This window comes from Centruroides vittatus, unplaced genomic scaffold (genome assembly GCF_030686945.1).
Source record: "Centruroides vittatus isolate TY-2023 unplaced genomic scaffold, ASM3068694v2 contig_2883, whole genome shotgun sequence".
NCBI classification, from domain to species: Eukaryota; Metazoa; Arthropoda; class Arachnida; order Scorpiones; family Buthidae; genus Centruroides; species Centruroides vittatus.
In genome coordinates this window covers 2,067-23,250 of record NW_027121836.1, presented here as the reverse complement: position 1 = coordinate 23,250, position 21,184 = coordinate 2,067, and the positions used below count along the sequence as shown (strand labels likewise).

The window sequence follows — 21,184 nt, the reverse complement described above, 5'->3', positions numbered from 1 at the left end:
AAGACAGTGGTGAATGTGCACATAGTGTCCATAGAGTATGTATCGACTGTTTAACAGTACGGACTTACCGCAAGAACCGGCAGAGACCGCGGTTATGTGATAATGTAAACTGCATAGATTTCCGAGGAAAATTCTTAAAGATCTGAAGTCTTTTCTGATATTTTTTAGTCGTACCGACTGAAATAAATTTTTTGATAAACATCGCCAAGTGTCCGTGTACTTAATTCTATGGAGTTTATGAATCGACAGTTAATTACCCTCTAAATTTTAAATGATAAATTATGAAAATCAACACGATAATTATTCTGGAATGTTATTTATTAAATTAAGAAAGCTTCTTTCTTCATTCTTTGGAACTTTTCGAAATTTAATTGGATTTATTCTGAAAGAAAATAAATCAATATTCGTATAATACGATTAATCGCTTCAGCATTAATATCTCAAAAATTGCAAGAATTTAGAAAAAACAAAGAAATTTAATGGATTGCTTCCAAATAACAGATTAAAAGATATTTTAAAGAACTTCAATCACAGGCAACTATCGAAGTGAACTCCGTAGATTCTGGTTCTCAACTGACCAACGTCTGACAAACGTCACTTCTCCTGAAAGACAGACAATGCCACCCGGTGTCAAAAACTTATTGTAGGGGCTCGAGCCAAAGCCTTTTGGTGCCGTGTGCAAAAGTGTGCCCCGGATAATTCTTACGTTTTAGTTAGTTAAACGAACTAAAGACCTCTTACTAAGCAAAACACCTGGAGCTGAAAATATGCACAAGTAGAAATGTGTTTAATTAAGCGTAGCCGTAAGCTACGAGATGTAAATGGCCTTTTCTTTTCCACTAAATAATAATATCCTTAAAAGCACGAGGCCTTAATTGATCTATAACCTTCGTAGGGTGAGGCGATATACATGAATATCTTTCGCTTTGAATCAAGCTGTATACAGAGGAAAGTTAGAAATTAACTAATGAGTATCGAATCAAATTTTGTCGAAAATGAGTTTTATTCTCCAAATTTAACATAATTAATGTGTTAAAAGCCGGATTGAAATTATTATTAAACTCAAAAGCCTTAAAATATCATGGAGATGTTTTGTATAGATAAGAACATTACATAGAATATATTATGAATTTTAAAAAATGTTATTAAAGTATCCGAAAAGTTTTTGTTCATAGATATTGATCTGTATTTATGACGTGAAAATAAATTTTTAAAATTGTTTATTCGATTTCGAAAGTAATTTGCTTCTTTTAGAGACACCCACGAATCGAGACTAGTTTTATTCATTTTAAAATGTATTCTTTTCTTCGATATTCTTTCTTGTATTGATAAGCCCCTTGCGGCTAAATCCACTTATCTCACTTGTCAGCAGGTGGGATACGGTTGTCTTCCACCTGCCATTAATGCGCAGCCATGAAATACAAGTTACAAATTAAAATGAAATTTGTCTTATTTAACGTATAAATATAATACATACGTATGTGTATATAAAAATTTATTTAAATATGAATAGTTAAATTAATAACGTTAGTGCGCATCTCTTCGTTTATTTAAATTAAGCAGCAATTTAAAAAATTGTAAACCTAAAATTTCGCACTGTCGTCCGTCCTTTAGTCTGTCCTTCCATAAAACGATTATTGATGCTAATGTGTGAAATTCCATTTGATCGATGCAAGATGTGTGATTACCAGAGCCCCTTCGGCCGCCAATTTAAAGTCTTTTAATCTTTAAAATTGGCGTTTCCACTTCCCGGGACGAGGACCCAGGGGTTGGATTTGTGGGAAGCGAGTGTTCGGGTTGTTTCATTGTGTGGAATTACACAGAACGAGGCGCTTGACGTATAAGTGCGTGAGTGCGAGAATTCGAGTAAAGGTTAAACGATGTATATCTTCGTGTACAGTGATTTCGTATCTTCGTTTATTTCCAAATTTTGTCATGTCTACGAGAGTCAGAGTCAAAGCTGGATGTTTTCCATCGGCATTGCAATCCGCTAGTTCGCGTCGACCCGTGACCTCAGGGGACTGCAATTGGAAAAAATTGTAGACCTCTAAATTCCCACTGTCTGTCTTAATCTCGAGAACGGAGTTACATGAAATCCGAGACTAGATATGGGAACCTTGGGAACGGGAGGTCCAATTAACTATATAAGAACTTCCGATGCAACCAGATGTTACGTTTTTTCAATTCAAAACTTTACCTCCCCGAGTAGACTGTAGACCCACAGAGTAGACTGCCACCTCGACCGCTCGAACTGTTCGGCATTTGTGTCTATCAACCGTTCAGCGGGACCTGGTTTGGATGATGTTGAATTTTCAAAAAATCCTTAGCATCGGCTGACAAAATGTGTTTGTCACATTCAGGCGGGTTTTGGACTGTTGGCCGCCGGCGTGCCAGAGATATTTCGCCGCCCCTGACAATGATGATGGACAATAAATTCAAAATCTAAGCCAACGAATGAGAGCGTACTAGTATGTTGAGAGGCGTCAAAAACTCCATAAAAATATTTGATTTATATTTATTTTAATTTTATTCAAATCAAGCGGATAATACGAGACTTTGTTTAAAGTTATATTTAATGCGCAGCCATGAAATACAAGTTACAAATTAAAATGAAATTTGTCTTATTTAACGTATAAATATAATACATACGTTTGTGTATATAAAAATTTATCTAAAACTGCGTATGTGACGCCATCTGTAACGATCTTTTATTAAAAACTGTTTATATTTTTAATTTTCATAAAATGGCAAAAAAAAAACATAATTTTGAGGGGGGTTTTATTTAACTCTTTCCGCCCTGTGGGCACTAAGAGGGCCTCTTATAGACGGTCCATTATGAGGGTAGGGACGGGTTTTGTAAAAAAAAAAATTGTAAATGCTAACGAGTAAAATCGTCGTTACGTCCGACCGGTCTCGAGATATGACACACGACCCTCCTTTATCTCCCTCATCCCGACGACCTTTAACCACCAAAATTTAATAGCATCAAATCCCCTAATATACAAAATTTCAGAACTTTTCGACAATAAGCACAGGAGTTATTAAGCTTCAAAGAGGGCGAACAAAATCGTCTCCTCCCACACTCGCAGAAAAACTTATCAAAGTTTTTATAATTAAATATACAAATATAACATTGGAAACAATGATTCAGGCGAGAAACAGATGGATTTCTTCCATGAATAAATAATTTAAGTAAAAAACGGATAATATAACTATTAAATCTCATTATATTCTTAATATTTAATTTAATTATAAGAGATGACATTAATAAAAACATGAAATACGATTAATTAAAAGCTCCACCAGAGGGATTTTATGATTAAAAAAGTTAAGATAAAATATAATATGAAATATCAGCGTTATTCACCTTTTCGCTCTTTGAAGACGGGACATTGCCAAGAGATTATCAATTCACTGAAGGTAAATATTCACTTTTTTACCTAGAAAATTCGAAATTTTACTTCAATTGACTATTTCGAGATTTAAAAATATTTTAAAATTTATTTAATATACTTAAATTATAATAATTATAAATATATTTATTTATTGTGAAATGTTTCACGCATTGATAAGGATATTCAACTTTGATTTCTTCATTGATTTAATTATTTTTTGTTTAAATTTTATTAATATAAGCTACGTCAGTATCATTGATAATCGATGTTGGCATTTATATTGAATGAAATTTATTTATATGTTTTATATATATATTTTTTCTTTTTTGTTTTGCATGATATAATTGCATCTGCTTAAAAGACAGTAATTTTTCTGCTACTATTCCCAATAGTAGCAGAAAAATAGTCCGATATATTAAAGCAATCGTGTATATATTTGGCTCATTAATAACGTCGGCTTTTGAGATGTTTATATATGGATATGAGATTTATTCAGAGGAGCAACGACATTGTCATTTATGCGTCGGTTAATTCCTCAAAAACCGCTTAAACGATTTAAGTCTTTTCTTTTTTTTAATACAAATAGAACACATTTTGATTTAGGTCATGACGCAAATAGCATTTTTAAAATTTGATCCGAGACCGGAGATATACGATACAAAGTTCACAATGTTAAGTCTATGAGCGAAGTTGGTGACAAAGCGTGCGCTCGTCAAACTTCAATCGATCTTTCCGATTACATTGAAATACATTGATTTCTCTCAGGATTTTTTTTGTATTTAATTAATAATAGTTTTAGATAATTTGTAATAGACAAATTATCCAAAACTTTGCTGATTTATATTTCGAAATATGTCTAAACATTCCTAGAAACTTTTTAATTTAGATAGATTTTAAGAATGAGTCTGTAACACTGCTATTTTTCATCGATATATCAATGATATGCTTTCTATTTAAATCTTTTGCGCTAAGAAGGCTTATTGCGCTAAGAGGACGTTTCCATGTCCATTAATGCTCCGGCCAAATCTACTATATACACATGAAAAATCTGTGCCCGTTATAAATTTGGCACGGCACGTCAATGGGACTGGCCAGTAATGAGGACAGAACTTTGTATTTCCAGGTCAAACTATCCATGAAAATTTTTGCATCAACAATGACTCGAATCCAGGTTTCTACAACAACGAGTTGATATTTTCAACTTCTCAGCCCGTAAACATAGTGCTGTATAGGGACATTTTAAGACAAATATTCATTTACTTGCTTAAATATGCAATTCCCCAGAAATAATTATATATTTAAATTCATAGGCTACTACGTTACATTAACCTATATTAACTATACTTCCAAGTGTGTTATCGTTCTCGAGATTATTGTAACTAATAAATAGCGAGGTTGAGGCCGAAGTTTTAATTAAACGCGAAAACGTGTACGTCGGACGTTCAGCGCCGCTTTCCTGTAAGCATAGAAGTTTGACAATGGTATTTGGAATATCGAGCTTGATTCCACTGACTTTCCGAACACCATTGTCAAACTTCTAAGCTTACAAGAAAACGGCGCCGAACGTCCGACGTACACGTTTCGCGTTTAAAACTTCGGCCTCAACCTCGTTATTATCTTATCTGTTCAGCCCTTAACGAAGGTCGTTCAATAAGTATTTGGAGACAGAAAGCAGTTCTAAATACTTAATACTTAATCGAGTTCATACACGTGACGTTCAACTTAAATAAGAGTAAATAGGATTCGTGTTAGTATGTGTCAACATTCTCATTTGATACATGAGTGCGATGATTGACAATGTAAATCACTTTTGCTTAATATCAATATTGTGATAAGGAATTCATTGATGAAATTTTTTACGAAATCCTAAATCTAAAACAAAAAAAAAAAAAATTCAAGAAATTATTTGTGATGACGAGATCTTTGTTTTTCTCGATTGGATTTAAAAATTTGCATAAAATTATTCGAATTCGAAGTATATTTTTTAAAATTTGTTAACTCGAAATGCTAAGCATAACTAAATATCGTTTAATGCTTCCTTTATGGTTATTGTAAGTAAAGCGATTTATTATTGAAACGCCTACAAGAATTCGAACATAAGCATGAATTTGAATTAAAAATAATTTTATACTTCTAGTTACTTTAGTTCTAGTATTTTTAAATATAAAATTATTTCAAAATTAAATATGAAAACGGTTAATGTTACCTATGGTAGCAAACATGGCGACTTGTCTCTGAAACAGTGGGGACGCATGTTCTAACCTAACCTATTCTAATAAATTACCCCTATTCTAATAATTTTGTTGGCAATAACTATGGTAATTTATTAGAATAGGTTAGAACGTACAGTACGTCCCCACTGTTTCAGAGACGAGCCGCCATGTTCACTACCATAGGTAACATTAACCATGAAAACATTTCAAAACTTAAATAATTGATTTACTTTCTGATTTTCAAATGGTTTAAATAAAATAAAATTCACATTTGATTACACTAATATTAAATCAATGTATTCAGATAAAATAGTAATTTTTCAGATTTCGATATCGCAATTGAATGTAGTTTATTTCTTGATTGATGCGGATTTTGACCTTTTCTTTAAACTAAATTTCATCTTGTCAATCAACGAAGTAACTTACTTTCGCTCTTTTTACTTTTTTTTTCCTATCAGTTCATAGTGATATCACTTATAACCAGTGGTGATATTCAGCGGGTTCGCACAGGTTCGGCCGAACCCGTTGTTAAAATTTTCAGTTTTCCGAACCTTGTTAAACACACGGAACATTTCTCAGTGGTTTTGTTTTTTTTTTTTTAATATATTAAAATATACGTATTATACTCTGTAATACTACTAAACTAGAGCCTTATACCCCGTTCGCACCGAGCATTTCACTCTAGATTGTGAGCAAGGTCGGGGACTATGTCTTGGTGCGATCTCTGCTCGACCGTTTCAATCTCGACCGAAACGAGGTTTAATCGCAATCGATTCAAGAGAGTTCTTGAAACTAGATCCAGTCATAAGTGAGATCCCACAATCTCACGCACGCGAGATAATACAAGATGGCCGTGGAACACGTGTCGGGCTATGGACAGCGAAATAAAAAGGATATTGTATTTCGAGAGATGATGACATCTGTCTATTATCAGCAGTGCCATTCGGGGTGAAAAATTTCTCTGCCTAAAAAAAAAAGGGTCGACAGCATTAATATACTATTGTTACCTGGTCTTCGCGCAGGGCCACTTACGTTCCAAATACGCCACTGATTATTAGATATATCGCAAGGAAAGGTATTGTATTTATTTCTAGCCAAAACTTCCATTTCGTATGTCGGTGATTGTCAGGGAAAAATTTTCTGCTAGCGAACCCTTTGTTAACTATTTCGAATATCACCACTGCTTGTAACTATCGCTCTTATAAAACATAACCTATTTTTTAGTATAGAAATATTAAATGAAGCTGATATTAAATCTATGACTTAACTCCTTCACTAAATTACAAGGTAAGCCTATAAAATATTTAACATTTTAGTTAATGTTACCCTAGGTGCCAAGATGGCGGCTCGTCTCTGATTCCAGCAAGGAAACAGTGGGACGCACGTTCTAACCTAACCTAACCTATTCTAATAATTTGGTTGCTAATAATTATAGTAATTTATTAAATAGGTTAGGTTAGGTTAGAACGTGAGTCCCACTGTTTCCTTGCTGGAATCAGAGACGAGCCGCCATCTTGGCACCTAAGGTAACATTAACCAAAATGTTTATGACAGCAAATCATAATTTATCATTCATAATTATACAATTAACGTACTTTTTGAAACACAGTAGATTCTTTGTGAAGATTCATTGTAAAATTAATCTTCCAATATTGAAATAAACGAAAATTTCTTTGTTTTTCTTTGTTTCATTCTAGATCTGTTAGCATTTTAATTATTTATAGGTTATAGGCATATTTTTATACGGAACTCTGATAATTAATGAAAAGTTTGTATGTTTGTATGCGAGTAGATGTAATGGCATACTCATAATTTTGAGAATATAGGTGCTGCTCGAGACAGATTCGGGGACCAAAGCAAGTGCCTTGTCGTTTTTCAGAGAATGTAACTCATTTAATTACCTTAGAATTATTTTTGTTACCTAATCTTACTCAATTGAAGTCATGCGGTATGCGTTATATTTATTATTATTTTAAAGTGGCAGAACTGGTTGCTATCATTGGGTTGTTGCAGCACCCTAAACACCCCCTAGATAGTTCTCCTAAGTTAGCAATGAACCCCTGAAAGTGGGTTGAAGACGAAACACGCGCTTTCCCAGAAACATGTCTGATATGATAGAGACCCTTCTTTCATTCGTAGAGTGTTTGGAAATAATAAAGTTTGTTATAAAAATATTTATACCATTAGATCAAACATTAGTTCGTTATTTGCAATTTAAGCATATTTATTATTTGTTATTTAGAAATATGTCTCCGTCACCATCGAAAACACGAACGAGGACGATGTCGAGTGGCGATTTCATTCGTCCGAATTCTCCTAGTAGATGTACTTGGGAGGCTGGTAAAAGGGATTCTCCTCACATTAATGTTAACTCGTAAGTCCCGAATTTAATATTTTTTAAAATTTTATCATTTCGAAATTGCAATATCTATTTTATTTCAAGCACGTAATTGACATGTTTGTGACCACGTGTTCTTAAATGGAACTTTCCATACGCAGCTACTTTATTAGTTTAATAATTCTCTATAAAAAATATTAATTATTTTAACTATTTTAAATTATTAATTAAATTAAACAGTTTATAGTAGTATTAAAAATTATAATTTAAAATATATATATAATTTTATCGATTGTAGAGGTATTAAGAAACCAAAAATATTGCCAAATATTTTGTATCAGATTGGTGGAACGCCTTTGGTACGACTTAATAAAATTCCCCAAGAACATGGAATACGCTGCGAAATGTGTAAGTAATAAATTATAAATTTAAGATTAATATTAATGATGAAAGGAATTAATATTTGTTGTACATTCTGAAATCACTATGTTTATTGATAAGAAAAAATTTTAGATATTTATATCATTCAACTTTAACAGACCTGATATTAATTAATCTAGATTATAGTACTTATGAATTAGTGATAAGATGTTTTATGAAATGACAACCTTTTATCTTATCTCTGAATACTAATATTCTGTATATTACTGTATAGCCATTATTTTTCGACTAAAATGAATTTAAATATTTTCAGAATTGAGGTTATTATAAATATAACAACAATGTGCTACTTGACGTTGTACAAGATTAAAGATCTTAGCTAGTACCAGATCCCGAGTAATGATCACGATCATGTTTATCAACACTCGGCATGATTATGATCATGAAGAGTGTTGATAATCATACATTTTATGCTTGATACTCCTAACAATGAGGCTCTAGTTTAGATCACCTTTACCTAAAACTGACACCGGGAATTGGTCTGTTTTATTGTTATATCGATAATATATAAAGTCTAATAATTGTTTATTAACAAAACTGCAACTATTAGTAAATCTTACTCCAATTAAGCATTAGATCGGTGATGAAAACCCAAGGCCCTTGAGGTCCTAATATGCAACCCTGGACTTTGACAACATAAATTTTATTTTCCTGTTTTCTGCCTTGTGCTATTATGTAACCCTAATTATGCTGAAGAACTTTCAAACTAAACTCAACTCAACCAGTAAAAAGTTAATAAATTATTTATCACTAGTTTGCATATCATTAGCACATATTATTGTAGTACCTAGTGAACTGATGGTTACAGAGTATGTTGGTACTCAACAATCTTAAGCTTGCCTGCAACTCTATAAGAAAAAGCTGCATGCAGCTTTGCAAGAAGCCTGCAAAGTTCACTTGTGGCTTACATCCAAAAAAGGTTGTTCATCACTGCATTAGATTTAAAAAGGCATATAAAGTTATGGATCTTAGATTACTGTATATTTTGTTACATGTCTAAATTTATTAAACTTGGATTGTGATTTCTTAAGGTTTTCATCCTGTTTAAAAGTTTTATATAAAAATGTGTAGAATTCTCAAAATCATAATTATGTTGTTTATTACTAAGTAAAAATTTAATTATCATAAAAAAATATATATATAATTTAGACAGAATTACATTTTTTCTTTTCTAAGGTATGTTATATCGAAAAATAACAATTTGAAATGTATAAGTTAAACTTTCAATGCAATTGAGATGGACAAAATTCACATTTTGCAACCTACGTAGAATAAATTAAGTGATATATCATTGGATATTGGCAAGCTATTATTTTGTAAAGTTATGTGATTATTCTGTTATTTTATCTAATATGTGATTAAATGGCTAATGATAATTAAAATATACTATAATAATTATCTAATGATTAAATTAAATGTATTAATTTTTGTACAATTCTAACTTTAAAAAACTTTTATTTTTATATTGCCCAATTAATTTGTTATTTTAGGAAGTTTCAATATTAGGAATTTGAGAAACTGCAGTAAAAATGAATTATTAGAATATTTTAACATGAATAATAAGGACATTAAATTAAAGTTAAATGTAATAAAATTTATATTACATTATTGCATTAAACTATTTTTTCTTTCTATTTTGTTTTATTTTTTAAGTCTTTTACTCTGTGCGCCAAGAGAACATTTTTTATTTGTTATGGTCTGGTCAATATCACAATGAGTCATCTAGGTAGTGTAGTGAGGCTCAAGGCTGACACATCAGGGTCAGATAACCTGTGAAAATTTGATTATGATCCAGGCTTGAATATATTGTTTCATATAATTGTAAGCTGAAACATTTGCCACCTTAGCTGTCTGACTAACTGTACTATGCCATTAAGCTTTAATGGTTTTTATGAACTAGCTATAATATAGTCATTAATAAATAAGAGAAATTACAATATAAATCAGTTTAAGTAATTAAAGAGAATATTATTTTTATTTCAAGTTTAAAAAAGAAAATTTTAAATTTTAGTGGTTAAATGTGAATTTTTTAATGCTGGAGGAAGCGTTAAAGATAGGATTGGTTTACGAATGGTGGAAGAAGCAGAAAGGGAGAATAAGCTGAAACCTGGTTCTGTGCTTATTGAACCGACTTCAGGAAATACAGGTATAAAAAATTAAAAATGATAATATAAAATATTTTTATTTATAAATAATTTGTTTTTTTTTTATTATTAAAACTAGGCATTGGATTAGCATTGGCAGCAGCTGTAAAAGGATATCGATGCATCATTGTTATGCCTGAAAAAATGAGTAATGAAAAAGTAGATGTTCTAAGAGCTCTGGGTGCGGAAATAGTAAGAACTCCTACAAGTGCCACTTACGATTCACCAGAGTCCCATATTAGTGTAGCTCAGAGATTATGTGCCGAAATTCCTAATTCTATTATTTTAGATCAGGTAAAGTATTTATTTTTATGTATGTATTATACATACTTTTACTATACATGTCAATTACAAACTAACTATTGTCATCTTGGAAGACAAATAGACAAAGAAGGAATGAAGTAGAGAAATAATTACATGATTACAATGCAAAATTATTATTCTGGTAATGATTAATATCAAAAAGTTTTTAAAATTCATTAATTATATAAGAATTTATAAATAGATAGGAAATTTTGTAATACTGTATAAAGCCACATTGTTTACAATGATTTGTTATATATTCAAGTATTATTTCTTTTATCATATAATATGTACTGTACAAAAAAATACATAATGCATATGACAAATCATTACTAACAATTTGATTTTACACTATAAAAATTTTCCATTAATAAAAGATTTTAAACATTTGATTTGATTTTATATGCTAATCATTATTAAAATCTTTGCAAAACCTGTTGTATTTATTCACTTAATAGTTTTGGGTGCTGTTACAGCCATTTTTTGGAAAATATATTCTGAAGATGGACTTAACTGCCAATTAGATTAGGTGTCTAAACCTTCTAATTCCTAAAAGCAGATTTTGTAGAAATTTTTTGAAATTGTTTTTTGTGTAAAGAATAAAATGTAATTTTTAATTACTATTATCATATATAGTCTAATCTTAAATTTATTATAAGATTGTAAATGTGAGAAAATTAACAGAAATAGCATATATTAATTTATTATAATTATATTGGAAATTATTATTAATTGACAGTATCGAAATCCTGGAAATCCTCTTGCCCATTATGATAACACTGCAGAAGAAATAATAGAACAGTGTGATGGCAAAGTCGATATGGTAGTTATGGGAGCCGGAACCGGAGGAACAATTACGGGTGTAGGTCGTAAATTAAAAGAAAAATGTCCAAATTGTAAGGTAAAAATCCTGTTACGAAATAAGCTTTATTTAAATGAAATTTATTGTATTTTTAGCAATTTTTAATGCAATAAAATATAATTTCACTTTTAATTTTTTAAGAATGTTTGCAATGTTGTAAAATTATTTTGAATAAAAATAACAAATATAATTAAATCATCATCAAAAGTTAATATTCTAATAATTTTGAATATTCTTCATTAAATATATTTTAAGATGATAAAATTAAAATAAACATTTTTATAAATATCTTTTGATTTTATTTTGATAGGTTATAGGTGTTGATCCTCATGGTTCTATTTTAGCTCAACCAGAATCATTAAACACAGCTGAAATTACTATGTATGAAGTAGAAGGAATTGGTTATGATTTTGTTCCAACTGTGCTAGATAGATCGGTATGAAATTGAATATTTTATGTATATAAACAACTATATATATATATATATATATATATATATATATATATTTATGTATGCATTTATTTATAATAAATAAATGTATCTATATATTTATTTTCTGTAACTGCTTTTATTACATTAATATTCATTTGAAAAATTTTTTCTTTCTGTAAAAATGAAAACTTATGAAATTTCATTAAAACAAACAATCAGTGGAAAAATAAATATAAAATATAATAAATATATCCATATCAAAATATTTAATATATAAGCAATATGAGGAAATTGATTAGATATTACATTACAGAAGTTAATGATATCATGCTAAGATTTTTGATACAAAATATCAAATATTTTAATTATTCTACATTCTATATCTTAGCATTTACAGTAATTATATATAATTAATTTTTATCCATTCAAATAACAATCATTGTAATAAACATCAACATTATTATTTGACTTAACAAAATCATTTATCATTCTCTTTTTATTAAATATGATTTTTAAATTAGAAAAACATTGTTATTTTTAATTTATAATCAGTTTATTGCTTTCTTTGTCATACATTAAATAGTATTATTTTTCTATTAACTTTCATTTATATAAAATAACAAAAGTTCTTTATATAAATATCAATAAAAATTTTTATTTAATGCTAAAATATTATTAATTTACATTTTTAATAAAAACCAGATAATGATTATTTATTTAAAGGTGGTTGATAAATGGTATAAGACTGAAGATAAATCCTCTTTTTTGATGGCAAGGGCTTTGATAAGTAAAGAAGCACTTCTATGTGGTAAGATATGATTTGATTTTAAAGAATTTAAATTTTTCACTCTTTATTTTTCATTAACTTTGTATATATCAAATGAAAATCATAACTCAAGTATCTATTAACAATGATAGTTAGGTTGAAATTAATATCAATATTTAAGATATTCTTATTTATTTATTTGTTTTTAATAGAATGAATAATTTAATATTTAATCACTTAAAAACATCAGTTTTTCAAGTATTATTAAGAAACTGTTTATTAAATTTCTCAGGAATTTGATGAAGAATTTTCTTGATCAGAAATACAGGAAATCCTCATTAATTCAAACTCAGATAGTTTAAAATCCCATTAGTTCACAGCTATACTTTTGTCCTGGCTGGGGATATAGAGATTTTCATGTTAATGAATTCGGTTAGTTTGAAATACAGCAACTTCAAAATTCGAAGTGAAAATTCTGTCTGAACTCTGATAAATGTATGTTAACTTTAGATCGAAGTGCCTCCATGATATAAGAGAACAATAGTGCAAGGAAAACTCTAATCTGGTCAACGTGGCCTTGCTTTTCGGCAGAAATTTGAAAAAAATTGTAGACCTATAAATTCCCACTGTTGTCTGTCCCTCTTTCCTTAATTTCAATAACAGAGTTAGATAGATGAAAGACAAGACCAGATATGGAAACCTTGGAGCCAGAGGCCCCAATTAACTATGTACAGACTTCCAATGGAAACTGGAAATCATGTTATTTCAATTTTAAAATTTTTAACATATTTATTTTAAAATATATGCTCTCCACCTCAAATTAATAGTGGCTTGCCCCTGTACTGTACATATTACTTTTCCTTTAACAATAGTCATTCTGGTCATCTATGTAACACCTCTCAGGGGAAAATTTTTGAATTGAAATAATGTGACTTCCAGTTTGCATTAGAAGTTCATATATAGTTAATTGGGGCCTCCTACCTCTAAGGTTTCCATATTTAGTCTTAGAGAAAGGAGTCAGATAAATGAAATCTAAGACGGAAGGATGACAGTGGGAATTTATAGGTCTACAATTTTTTCAAAATGCAGCCCAAAAATTTTTCAAACAGAATGCATGAAGTAAGTTCTGTGGTAGAAAAGTTGTCTCATGATAGAAAACATTTTAATTCATGAATTTGAAGCAGGTTTTATTCTTAACATTGAGTTAATATCTAATTATAAATTATTTACATTCAAATAGCTAAAAGTAAAAATGTTGAAATACGAGGCTGATTCAAAAAGTAAGGTAACGTTAGCTCTCACGGATGTCATATTTCTCTCTTGTTTGAATTTCCCATTAGGGTAGCAGCCGACAACCATAGCTCTTATCACACATGTGTTAGAATGGTGAAAATGTTGTGTCAGACTCTCACAATATCATTTTGAAGATGACTGTGTTCACGGAAGCATGGTCAAACGTGAAAGTTCATAGTGTAATTTGGATTCTGTGTCTGAAGGGCAACTCACCAGTAGAAATTCATTGTCAACTTGTTGAGGTGTACTGTGGTAATGTCATGTCACGAAAGCAGGTGTGGGTTTGGTGCATTGAGTTTGATAAAGGCAGGACAGATGTGCAAACTGAGCAAAGATCTGGTTTGTTACGGTGCTTCAAGTGGGAGAATATTTCAGCCTGGAATATCCTCCCTACAGCCCAGACCTGGCACCTTTTAATTTCCATCTCTTTTGGACCATTGAAGAAGCACCTGGGTGGTAGGCAATTCCAAACTGATAAGGAAGTTCAGCAGACCATCATGATGTGGCTGAAGGGATTTGATGCAGATTTCTTTTCTGCCAGGATCAATGTCTTGGTATATTATTGGAATAAATGTTTGGAAAAGCATTGTGACTACATTGAAAAACAATATGTGACAGTGCCATAATAATCTGTATCAATATATCTGCCTGTGAAATAAAATTTGTACAGGAGAGCTCTTGTTACCTTACTTTTTGAATCACTTACGTAATATCTAGATATTCTGTCAAAACCAAGTGAACTTTCAACACTAGCAACATGAAAATAGTTCTTAGGAACTATGCAAAACTGATGCAGTAATTTTCAATCATGAACAAAAACTAAATCTCTATTTTTATTCATTATCCTAAATCTTGTAATTTAGGAAAATGTTACTACATAACATTAAATGTGTTTGAAATCTGTATAACATAACAACTACATTATTAATGAGTGTAAAATAAAGTAACTTAAATAAAAAAATTTTTAAATTTAGTAAAATATAATTTATAAAAAAACTAATTGAAAATAATATAATTTAGCATTGATTTTAGTATACTTTAAAAGTTTATATCCTGTAAATTTTTTAAATTATTGATATCAAGAATGAAAATTATTTAAAGTTAACAAAATAATAATGTACAAAAACTTCATAGTTATACTTTAAAATATATCTTTTTAATACTTTGTAACAATTTATTTTAGGTGGAAGTAGTGGTAGTGCAATGGTAGCTGCACTCGAAGCAGCAAAGGATTTGAAAGAAGGTCAGCGATGTGTTGTTTTGCTTCCCGATGGTATTCGTAATTACATGACAAAATTTGTCAGTGACAACTGGATGAGTGAAAAAGATTTTATTGACATTCATTGTGAAATGGCAGCAAAACATTGGTAAATATTATAAATTATAATGTAATAATATATTTAAGAAAAATTTTGGAGTATATTTTTTTGTGAAATTTATTATATTTAATTAAAAATTTGGCTTTGTTCTATATCCATTATATATTGTCATTTTTGATTCTTTTAAAATATTCTGACTAGAAGGAATAATAGTTATTATAATGAAAGTTATTTCTTGTCTTAAGAGGCTATGTATAAATAAGTTTGACTTTGCATATACTTTTGCCAGTTAGTACAAACTTAAAAATTCATAAAACTTAGGAAAGCAGCTGTAGTTCCATATCTGTAGACCTTGATCAACACATTGCCAATAGAATTATGTCATCAATCTGGCATTTCTCACATTATTTTTGATTATAGAGTATTTGTACTGTCATGTCTCTTAATCTTTTTATTGTACATTTTGAAGCATAATTTTACAATTTTTCTTGTCTAAGATAAAAAAAATTGAATAAATTATTCTAGTAACAGTTCATCAAACATTTTTTTCCCTGCTTCATTCAAATTCTTTGCATATGGTTACAAATGCATAAGCATTAGGAAATTTTGACTTATAAAATTCAATCTGTATAAATTTTCATGGAATACAACCCATACTTAAGTTGATAGTGATGTGGCTGCATGGCTGAGGTGATTAAGATATTGATCTGCTGTTCTAGAAAACCCAAGAATGAATCCAGGCAAGAATTTTGTGAGCAATTTGTCTCATATATTGACCTTGTCTCTCACTACCTGACTGCCTCTCATTCCAGGTCTAGCTGATTCTATGATGGATAAAACTGAATGGCCCTTTTAATTGCCTTCATAGTACAAAGAATTATGAGAGGAGGAAGAAAGTTAGTGTAGCTGTATCTTGTTTGTTATTCAATTAACTCATTGGGCTTCAATTTGAAAAAATTGTAGATGTATAATTCCCATTATCATCGGTCTGTCTTTCCTTAATCTCGAGAATGGAGTTAGATAGACGAAAGCCAAGACTAGATATAGAAAGATTAGGGGCAGGATGCCCCAATCAACTATATATGAACATCTGATGCAAACTGAAAGTCACGTTATTCAATTCAAAAATTTTCCCTTGAAAGTAGTTTGCATGACTCTATTGCTAACAGAAAAGTATGATGTAGAGGGTGAAGACACTACTAATTTGAGGTGGAGAGCATATATTTTAAATTAAAACTATAATTAAAAATTGCAGCCTGGCATTGTGATGATGCCACAATAAATAATAGCTCATTTTAAATATATTATTTCATATTGTGTAGTTAACAGGAATCAATTATACCATAAACAAAAATTTGTTTGTTATTTAACATGTTTGTTCACTGCCAGTTGATGTAATTCTGCATCACATGATGCAAAATTGTGTCAACTGACAACAAACATGTTAAATTTATTTTTCATGATGTGAAAAATATATATTTACATTTAAACTGAAAATTAACCAATAAATAAATAATCCTATTAATTAATAAACCATGTGAAAAGTATTTATACATATGCATTATTTTTGTAATGATTTTTACTGTTTTATAAGGTGGTGGAATTTAAAAGTGAGCTGTCTGAATCTGGCTGCACCTGTTAGTGTTCTTCCAAATATGTCATGTCAAGATGCCATTGATATTCTTAACAAAGAGGGATTTGATCAGCTACCAGTTGTTTCTGAATCAGGGTATATAATAATTGCTTTAAGATTTTATAAAATATTTTAAAAGTTTTGAAAATAAGTTTTTATTTTCTAGTGTTATCAAGGGAATGATAACATTAGGAAGCATGATGGCAAAAATTCTTGCTGGAAAAGTTATTGCTACGGCACCCGTATCTGAAATAATATATAACCAATTTGATAAGGTAAGTTGTTATTAAATATTCTGACAAAATTTGAATGACTGTGTATTAAGTTACATATATTTTTTTAATTAGATAAAATTAGATGACACTTTGGGAAAATTATCACGTTTATTGGACAAAGAACATTTTGCCTTAGTAGTGCATGATCAGAAAATCTGTAAGTGTTATTTTATTTAATATAAATTTTGTTTGAAATAAAGAAAGTTATTTCAATTTTATATTAATTAGATACATCATCAATAATTATGCCAAAAATAATTGAGTTGATTTAGCTTAATAATAATAATAATTTACAAATTTGGATTACAGTTGGATTTTTATTAATTTGTTAGTAATATTAATTACCCTATTTTACGGACTATAAGATGCACCTTAATTTTTAAACAATTTTTAAAAAAAATACCTATAAGACACACCTGAATTTCGGAGGCAATTTTTCGAAGAAAAAAGTGCGTCTTACAGTCCGTAAAATACGGTATGTATTAATAATAATAATTAATATGTTGAAATTAAAAGTTGGAACTTGGATTATTTTGTCAAACTTCAACTTTGAATAGAGCAGAGTTTCACTTCATGACCACTCATCTTATAACTTCCTGCTTGTGTGACAGGTGTTATGACTGTATGAAATGTATTAAAGTGTCTTGTGTAGTTAAAATTGTATTTCCAGGAATATAATCACAATTTATTGCACAGAACTATGAGAAATAGAATAGTTTGCTTAATAATATTTTGCCAATTAGATTGTAAAGGAAATGTTCTGTTGTGTTTAGGTACTATGAAGGCCCTCAGCACATAGGTAACAAATAAGGTGACAATGAATGTTAACAGCAATTATTTCAATTAATCATCTTGTATGACTTGGTTGAGCCAAAATAATTAACTTTATCAATTATTAACACTTGTTATTGTATAATTTTATTAGCATTGTGTATCAATCTTAATCCATTTATGCATTAGGCAGAGTTGTGGGGATTACACTTTTTGGCATAATTATTAATATTTAAGTTAACTATTTTTAATTTATTATGATTAGTTTATATCATATATAATTATATAATAGCTGTTATTTAATTGCTTTATAAAACAGAATAGAAAGATTTTCATTTTAAATGGTAATAAAATTTTTCTGTTGCACATTAAAAAGCTTAAATTAATTAGTAATTCACAACACAGATTTCATGTAAAATATTAATTTAAAATTCTTAATTTATATCAAAACTGCATACAGTTTGATACATTTCGAAAAGGTAAAATTAGATAAGAACCACAATAAAAGTAAGGTATAAAATTGAAGATAAACTCAACAAGTTTTATTGCAAAAATTGATACAGTTCTTTTCACATAAAATTTATAAAATCTCCAATATGCTTTTGCATGGAGAATATCTAAATTATAGTTTCCTGCCATATGTTCTGTAACATCTGCAGCAGTTAAGTGGGAAATTCCGAGTTGTCTAGTATCCTGATGAATGGACTTCCATGGGCTTTGTTAGAAAGCCTTATATTCTTGTCTGAAAATTAGGGTTTCCTATTTTTGTAATTTTTCAACACACTCTCATGGACAGAAACTGTTCTTTCCATGCCTTTACGGTGTTTTGTGATAAAGGATTTTTTCCAAACACAATGAAAGTTTTGCTGCCCTTACAGAATGGAATTTATCTTGGTGTATCATCATGCAATTTGAGCTTTTTTTTTGAGCCAACATCATTTTAACAATCTTGACTTCAGTGTCACAACTAAATTACTCCAGACACCTGAATTAATTTTAGTGAAACTTACACAGTTGCTCTTCCTCATGCAACACATCAAATACTGAATTTTAGCAGCAATTTAAAATTGTCATTCTCAATTCAGATACCTTGTATAAATATTACATGAATTCTCATACAAGTTAATCGAAATTTATCTACTATTTATGTCATTTAGAAACAAATTAATAGTAAATATTCTATATTATGAAGGCATTTTATATTAAATCCAACAGATTTTAACACTTACTTCAGATATATTTTCTTTTATGACTATAACATTTTTCTTGGTTGTTTAAGCTACAAAAAGGTATTTAAAAATTCTCAGAAAATTTGTCAATTTTTTTGAAAACAAAATTCTTCCATGAATAAATTGCTTACAGATCAATCAGAAGCATCAGCAGTCAATAAAAATATAAAAATTCCAAATATAGTTTCATAATAATTTATTATCCATGAAAATTATTTTCTTCTTCACATTTGTGATAATATGATTTAAACTGATGAACTATTGGAAAAATATAATGCACAGTTTCTCTGATGAATTGCATTCTCTTTTATGTTTCTCATCTTTAACAATTCTATCACAAATAACACAAAACTTGAAAATTTCCTTCTTAATATAGTTTAACTGCTGATTGGTAACATTTTATTTTGTAGTTGCCATCCAGTTACATTAACGATTTGCATAATAAATTATTTCCTGGCAATCTAATCTTAATTTAAAAAAAAATAAAGATAAAATTTCTATCATCAATATTGAAACTTATTTTATAATCAGAATTAAGTGATAAGTGATATACTTCTTACAGCACATACAACTAAAGAAACTGTAAAATTACCAGTTCTGGAAACTACAGGTATTATATGAAATAGATATAAACACTAATGTGCTTATACAAATGTGCTTATTAATAAACAGAATAAACTTTTAATGATATTGATTATATATTAATTTAAATATTTCTTACAGTTAAATCCAGAGATAAAGTGGAAACTAAACAAATAGTGATTGGTGTGGTTACGAGAATTGATCTTTTGAACTATATTACCAGTGAAGAGGAATCTCACCGTTACCAAACTCCTACAGATAAATCTACATGATTGAATCCTACTTTGATCATAATTAAATATAACATGATCAAATTGTAACTTTTTTATATTTTTAATCGGACAACCAGATTAAGAGAAACTTTCCGCAGTACATTCCCTCCAAATTGATTATTTTTAACTCTATTTTTTCTAAAATGCTTTATACTTATGCATTATCTAATATATTAAGTGTTACACCTGATGAAAACATTCCATTTAGTATATATATTATAGCAAATATAAGTATTCCTGTAATTCATTACGTTATGTATGCATATGTTGTTACATTGATTTAATATATTTTAGAATTTTATTTAAATTTCAATAACAAAATATATCAAGCTTTAAATCAAAAATTTAATTCGATACTGTTATGGAATCGCAATTGAAATTTATACAAATTTTTCTGCGGAATAAACTGTAGTCATAAATACATTCCAATTTATATGAAAATTTTAATAAACTTATTGAATCAAAATATATTTGCTTGTTTTTTCTATGCAATGAAATATATATATACACACTATATATTCATTGTATTTACATATATAAAATGACATAATGTACACAATGAATCTCAATGCAAGGATTCGTTTCGTGTGCTTTATAAACAGTTACATTAGTTCACTCGTCTACAATGTATTTATCTGTGGAAAGCCGCAAGACAAAAATGTATATGAATTCTCCATAGTGGAGAAATAAAAGGGAAGATAAATTTGAAAATAATTCTTTAAATATTTTTCAAATTATTATTCGGAGCAAGTGGAAATGGTTGAATTTTACCAACAACACCTTTAAACGGTATCTGTGGAAAATTCTTTAATTTAGACGAATTAAAATAATATTTTCAACAAATGAGAACACATTTATCTATGATCATATCGTGTCGGATTTGACACTAAATGCTAAGAAGACAGCAAAAACCAA

General features: G+C 29.2%; 1 protein-coding gene across 4 annotated transcripts; it reads left to right on the top strand.

The window, feature by feature from the left end:
• The first annotated feature begins 3,327 nt into the window (after positions 1–3,327).
• LOC136972263 (cystathionine beta-synthase-like) lies at positions 3,328–20,739 on the top strand. Of its 4 annotated transcripts, none has more exons than XM_067266823.1 (14): positions 3,328–3,420; positions 7,851–7,982; positions 8,245–8,354; positions 10,399–10,533; positions 10,611–10,825; positions 11,574–11,735; positions 12,007–12,132; positions 12,853–12,937; positions 15,372–15,555; positions 17,102–17,236; positions 17,307–17,415; positions 17,488–17,572; positions 19,978–20,025; positions 20,139–20,739. In XM_067266823.1, exons 2-14 carry the CDS (start codon positions 7,855–7,857, stop codon positions 20,267–20,269), a joined length of 1,653 nt encoding a protein of 550 aa, XP_067122924.1. In that variant the 5' UTR covers positions 3,328–3,420; positions 7,851–7,854; the 3' UTR covers positions 20,270–20,739. The 4 variants fall into 4 exon arrangements, with proteins under 4 accessions (XP_067122924.1, XP_067122922.1, XP_067122921.1 ...); XM_067266821.1 differs by lacking the exon at positions 3,328–3,420 and adding an exon at positions 5,385–5,446; XM_067266820.1 differs by lacking the exon at positions 3,328–3,420 and adding an exon at positions 7,686–7,766.
• The last annotated feature ends 445 nt before the right edge of the window (positions 20,740–21,184 follow it).

What these genes read in the sequence shown, in the direction of transcription:
- LOC136972263 (XM_067266820.1), top strand. Translation starts at nt 7,711, where the DNA reads ATGTCTGATATGATAGAGACCCTTCTTTCATTCGTAGAGTGTTTGGAA. An exon ending in GAAATGGCAGCAAAACATTG is followed by an intron (nt 15,556 to 17,101) that starts GTAAATATTATA and finishes CTGTTTTATAAG; the next exon opens with GTGGTGGAATTTAAAAGTGA. An exon ending in ACCAGTTCTGGAAACTACAG is followed by an intron (nt 20,026 to 20,138) that starts GTATTATATGAA and finishes TATTTCTTACAG; the next exon opens with TTAAATCCAGAGATAAAGTG.